The sequence below is a fragment of the Zootoca vivipara genome, chromosome 16 (assembly GCF_965207765.1).
Source record: "Zootoca vivipara chromosome 16, rZooViv2.hap1.1, whole genome shotgun sequence".
Lineage (NCBI taxonomy): Eukaryota > Metazoa > Chordata > Lepidosauria > Squamata > Lacertidae > Zootoca > Zootoca vivipara.
Genome location: NC_142599.1, coordinates 19,623,606 through 19,630,073, shown reverse-complemented (window position 1 = coordinate 19,630,073; position 6,468 = coordinate 19,623,606). Strand labels below are relative to the sequence as shown.

At 47.8% G+C, this 6,468-nt stretch overlaps 1 protein-coding gene across 1 annotated transcript; it reads left to right on the top strand.

The window, feature by feature from the left end:
* Positions 1 to 216: 216 nt before the first annotated feature.
* Positions 217 to 5,632, top strand: LIF (LIF interleukin 6 family cytokine). Its single transcript, XM_035097795.3, has 2 exons — positions 217 to 379; positions 1,762 to 5,632. Exons 1-2 carry the CDS (start codon positions 224 to 226, stop codon positions 2,176 to 2,178), a joined length of 573 nt encoding a protein of 190 aa, XP_034953686.2. The 5' UTR covers positions 217 to 223; the 3' UTR covers positions 2,179 to 5,632.
* Positions 5,633 to 6,468: the final 836 nt, after the last annotated feature.

Genomic DNA, 6,468 nt, shown 5'->3' with positions numbered 1-6,468 from the left:
ATTAGGCAAAGCTGGCTCTGTCGCACAGTTAGCCCTGGGTAGCGTTTGGCATTTGAAATTCAGCAGAACTCAAGGCTGAGCACCCAGAGCCATCTGCTTCTCTTTCTTTACTTGCTGTATGTTTGGTTCTGGGGCACATTGTTTCCCTACTGGACAGAAAACCCTGACGCATCCTTTCTTCCTTCCTCTCTTCCGCACAGGAGTTGTTCCTTTGCTGCTAGCCATGCACTGCCGACTGGTTCCTGGAAAACCCCTCTTGAGGAACAGGCGGAACCTCATGTGTGACAACATCGGCCCTTGTGGAGATACAGTCTTCAATCAAATTAAGTGCCAAGTGACACGTCTCAATTTGTCAGCCCCGGGTCTCTTTGATGCCTATGTAAGTTTTTGGTGTAGAGGGGAGGCTGGGAAGTTCAGACACAGAAATGCGGCCCTCCAGGGCAGTCTAGTTGGCCCTTGGGACTCTCCCCAGGCCACACCTGATTTGCACCCTCCTTGAGTGTTTTTGCCTGGCCGGGATATGTCCCTGAATTCTGATGATGCGTACTCTCCTGGATGGAGGATAGAGAGAGTGTGTGTGTATAGAAACTAGTCTAGGGGTCCCCAGACTTACCCGGCTTTGGGCTGGAGGGCAGGGGAGTGCATGTGCAGCGGGCCGGAGGGCGGGGGAGTGCGCGTACACACACTTACTGGCGTGGTGGCGCGCTTCCAGGTCGGAAAAAGCGCCGAAAATCATTTGTGCGCATGCGTATGGGCCTCCCCTGACCCGGAAGTGCACCGGAAATGACCTCTTCTGGGTCGGGAGAGGCCCATATGCATGTGCACAAACGATTTTCGGCGCTTTTTCCCGATCTGGAAGTGCGCCGCCGCGCTGCGCGCTGTAGGAGCGGGCGGCGGCAGCGGGCAGCGGGGGGCGTCGCGGGCCGGATTGGGAGGCCAATTGGGCCGCATCTGGCCCGCGGGCCGTAGTCTGGGGTCCCTCTGAACAAGTCTATTGTACAAATTTGCATTTGTTGCTCCGCCCAGTTTTGCTTCTGGCCCCGCGCACCAATGGCACACGGCTGCCCAGAAGGTTATTCGTAAGGGAATGTGGTCCTTCAACAAAAAGTGTGCATCTATTAAAGTTTGCATCAAAATGAATATCTTAGTTAAAATAATATGCAAAAATGCATCCTGTTAGGGGAAAGTGATTTAAAAAAATGTGTACACAAGGGGCAATTGCATGCAAAAATATACGTGCTAGGAGGAAGCCATCCTAAATCGCTGATGAATTTTTATGAGGACCTTGAAAAGTAAAATAAAATCACCAAAGATACGGAAATGTGTCAAACTGAACCTAAGATTGGAAGGAGAACCTGAAATCAACAGATTAATCCACTCCCAGAAAGGTGCTTCTTAATTTGGTTTTAGGTGGGATTTAACAAAGGCGCTTTATAAACATTGGTTCCCGCTCTCAAAGCTTGATTGTTACTGCCAAAGGCCAGCATTAAAAAAACACTATGAAAGATAAAAGCACATTATCCAGATCATAGAATTGTAGAGTTGGAAGGGACCACGAGGGTCATCTAGTTCAACCCCCTGCGATGCAGAAATGTAGGGCTCGAACCCACAACCCTGAGATTAAGTGTCTCATGCTCTACTGACTGAGCTATTTTTGGCCAGATGTGTATAACAAGGGTATTTTTTTTAAAAAAAGTAGCATAAAGTAAAATGTGCATCAACACCAGCTCTTAATTTGGTTCCTCCTTCTACCCTGAGCAGCTGGAGAGCCAAGGCTCGCCCTTCAACAGAGCGGAGGTGAAATCGCTTTGCGTCTCCAAAGACACTTTCCCCTCCTTCGACAACCGGACCAGGAAAGAGATGCTGATCTCGCTGTACAAGATCTTCACCTTTTTCAACGCCTCTCTGGGCAACATCACCAGAGACCAGGAGAACAACGACAGGAAGGACCTGCTGGAACGGCTCAACAACACCACCGCCAAAACGCAAGGCCTCCTAGCCAACCTCACCTGCCTGTTGTGCTCCGAGTACAAAGTCACCGACGTGAAGGTTACCTACGGCTCGGAGGAAACGGGCACGTTTGAGAAGAAGAAGCAGGGCTGCTGGGCCCTCAGGATGTACACAGAGACCATCCCCCTCATCGCTCAGGCGTTGGGGAAATGCCATAGGCTGAGATGAACTTACGCGTCAGACCATGCTAACTCTTTGCCTGCAACGTCAACCCAACATGTTTTGGGATGACATCATGCAGTAATTCCTCCCCATGGGTCTTTTTCCTTTCTGGATCAGGAAAGCTTGGGGGGGGGGGCTGCAGAGTTCTGGAGAAATGTTTACTGGGGGGAGGGGGGCCCCGAGCACACCCATCTACCTCAGCTACCTCACTGTGATATGATAAGCTTTTGCACACCTGTTCGCAGTTACTTAGCGCAGTTTCACAGCCTTCACTACTCACAGCCAGGATTGTCAAAGGAGTTTAAATCGGTGCTCAGCCCAGAGCCCGTATGTGGAGCAGGGAAGCTCCTGCTATCCTGAGTGATTAAGGCTGCACTCCTAACCTTACTTACCTGGGAGTAAGCCCCATTGAATCCAGTAGGACTTACTTCTGAACAAACCAGGTTAGGATTGCAGCCCATCTCACTAAGTGGCGGTCACTAAGCCTCTCCCTGTCTCCCTGTCTCCCTGTCTGTGGGCTCATCTACACATAGCTTTGCTCTGCATTTCTAGGCACTGATCCATGCTTTTAAGTTCCCTGTCCAAGCACTTTTTCTTTCTTTTTTTTTGCCCCAGTGCTTTCCCAGCAAAAAAACACATTTTTTCACCACTGAATTTTGCCTCTGAAACCTGAATTGCTGTTTGTCGCTGGGTAGCTCAGTTGGTTAGAGCATGGTGCTTATAACGCCAAGGTTGCAGGTTCGATCCCCGTACGGGACAGCTGCACATTCCCGCATTGCAGGAATGATCCACGGGGTCCCTTCCCACTCTATGATTCTGTACGACTCTGATTCAGCATGAAAGAGCATGTTTTCCTGGGGGAACTGGCAGGGCAAAACAACAGCAGCAACAACAACGCTTGTTGAATTTTTTTGTAGAGGAAAAATTGGGTCCAGAGGTGCCAGCTTGCGGTGGCAATTTGGGGTGGGGGATGCAACATTGTGCATGTGACATTGCCGCATCCTGCTTCCTTCCCTAAGCCAGGCAAAAGCTTCCCAGGCCTTGGGAAGGAGGCGCCAGGGGAACATTTAGGGGACTAGCCTAGTCCCCCTTGTCCACTGACCACACACCACTGGCTTGGACACGGACTGGAAAACCGCAGGTCTGTGCTAGAAAGCACAGAGCTAAAGAAAAGTGTTGGTGAGCCCTCTTGTCTTTCTCTCTGCCTTACCCAACACGAACCCCATGCTGATCTGCAATAGTACTGATAATAATACTGACCTTCCTTACAGGGTTGTCCTTAGGATTATGGCAAGATGATGTATAGTGGTACCTCGGTTTAAGTACACAATTGGTTCCGGAAGTCTTTACTTAACCTGAAGTGTACTTAAAAGCGAACTTTCCCATTGAAAGTAATGGAAAGTGGATTAATCCGTTCCAGATGGGTCAGCGGAGTACTCAACCTGAAGCGTACTTAACCCGAAGTATGAGTGTAATTGGTTCCGTAAGTCTGTACTTAACCTGAAGCGTACTTAACCGGAAGCGAACTTTCCCATTGAAAGTAATGGAAAGTGGATTAATCCGTTCCAGACAGGTCCGCGGAGTACTTAAACTGAAAGTACTCAAACTGAAGCATACTTAAACCAAGGTATGACTGCAATATGCTTTGAACCCTCTAAAAAGGGTTCTTTTCTTAAGCTCATAACTTAAAATTTCTTTTTTACTATGCTCAGTCTCAGATGTTGACACTGGCCAGTTTCAAGGTGATTTGGGGTTTCTTGCCGCCCAACTCTTTTCAGTGTTAAGCAAAGGGTAATTATGATTAGTAGTACCGTAGTAGGCATACATTTAAATACTGGCATATGCACAATGCACAATGCCTGGGCTCCCCCCCCCCTTTTTAATGGGGGTGGGGGGCAGATGGCAAGATCGCCCAAGAGTTATGGATCGTAATGGAGCCAAGCTTTCTCAAAGGGTCACCAGATTTCTGCGGGTGTTTGTATATTTATTTTAAGAAATAACCAGTGGCTCAAGAGTAAGCATGATTCTACAACTATAATATTTATTAGATGGCATTGTTGTTATTATAATAACAGCTCTTCATAGTTGCAACTCTGCGAGTATATCAATAGTTGTTAGAACAGGTGACAGGATAACATATGGAAAAAACACAAATGCAGATGGGCAAGCAATTTTTAAAAGTATGCATATATTTTTAAAACCACCCATTCCAGAGTAGAGATAGAAAACGACGACACAGCAATTATAGGAAAATAGGAAGCAGCTTTATACAGACAGACTAATGGGTCCATCTAGTTTAGTGTTGTCTACACTGATTGACAGCAGCTCTCCAGGATCTCGGTCTGGGACCTCCTGCATAGATATCAGATGCCACTGAACTAGGGCCACTTCCCGAATTCTTGGATACCGAGAGTCAAAATCCCAGAACCGAAACATCATAGTTTAAAACACTGCATGATACAGAGATTCTTGAAAGTCTAGGGGAAATTAAAAAAGGCACTTTGCCACGTGTGATATTAAAGTTGGGGCTGGGGAGACTCTTCTCTGGCAAGAAGAGCCTTTGGTCCTGTTCCAAAAAAAAGAATGTGTCTGGGAAGGAATCCTCAGACTGACCGGTGAATGTTGACATTTCCCAGCAATGTATGGTGCAATATAGTGGCGGTCTGGGACCCGATTTTTAAAAAATGCTTGAATTTGCTTTGCACTCAGCTGGCCTGTTTGGACACTTCACTGCAATCCATGCCTTCTTCGCACCAGAGGTTGCACTCATGGGACCAGATGTGGTCCACCTCTCTTCCCTCCCCCCTTCCTCAAGATATGAGGAAAGGACCTTCCTATGCTTAGCCACCAGAACTCCAGTTACGACTTACCTCCTTGGAGGGATGGTGTGAGGATATTTAATGTTTAGTGATTTGTTTTTGTTGTATAAATAATATAATTTAATAATAATAATAATAATAATAATAATAATAATAATAATAATAGAGTATATTTATTTGTTCTTTGGCAATAGGGTAGCCAATGTGCCTTCCACTGAAGGGAAATCCAGGCAAAGATTCTGACAGTACTCGCCGCTCCCTCCTATGCAGTCCTACCAAGGGAGAGGCCACTTTCCCGCCATTTTAACCCGCACGCACTGCCAGCCCACCCACGAGGCGGGGTGAAGCACCCGCCTCAGTCGGCAGAAGCTCAAGAGGCAGCGCCCCACCTGCCCCACCGCTGCTGAAATGCCCCCCTCTCGCCGGCGAGAGGGATGCGTTCCGGTGCGTGGCATTGTCACTCGTCTCACACACCCACACACCCAGGGTGGGCTAAGACGAGCGGTAATGCCCTGAAGAGCGCAGGATTTTATATGACTTGTTTTATATGACTTTAGAAAGAGCGTGTCTCGAATGAATAATATATTGTGCAATATTTAAATATTTAATTTTTTTTATACTTTTTGTTTTTTGTATGGAAAGAATGCCTTTCATAAAATAAACATTTCCAAAAAGAAGTTCTGGAACAACCCTGTCGTTGCTGTTTTGTTTCCGATCTGCCTGGCTTTTACCTATTTCCGAACGCGTCTCGACCATAAGAGCATCTGAAGACTCCCATACAGTAGCTGGATCTGGCAAAAAAAACCTGTCCAGTCCAGCTTCCTGGAGCCATCTGATTGGCCACTGTGGAATACAGCTTCCCGTACGTATCCCTAAAGTGGCCAATCAGGTGGCTCCAGGAAGTTCACAGGCTGGGCATTAAGGCAACAGCCCTCTCTTACTGTTATTCATAAGCACATCAGAATCGCCCGGCACTTCCATCAGCCCAGTGGCCCATCTAGTCCAGCATCCTGTTCTCTCAATCCCCAAACAGATGCCCCAATGGGAAGCCCTATAGCAGGACCTGAGCACAACAGCACTTGTGATTCCCAGCAGCCGGTGTTCAGAAGCTTACTGCCTCTGACTGAAAACACGTTCCGCACCTGTTTTTAATTGTCACGGCCTCCATGAATACAGTGGTGAAGTTAGCTCATTTTAAACTCTGGAGTCGGTGGCCCCTTCTTTAGATGGTGATACTGCTTGCTTCAAAATGTAGTAAAATGGGTCTCTCTTGCTGGGTCCACCATCCTTGGACGTGGGTGGTCGGTGGGTAGCCCAGGAGAGGGCCTTCTCTGTGGCAGCCCCTGGAACTGCCTCCCCACAGAGGTGCGCTTGGCACCTTCATTGATATAATTTCAGCCATGTGCTAAAGATGCACCTCTTTACCCTGGCCTTTGACCCCTGAGTAGGAGGGCTTGAATTTCCAGGGGAGTGAGTG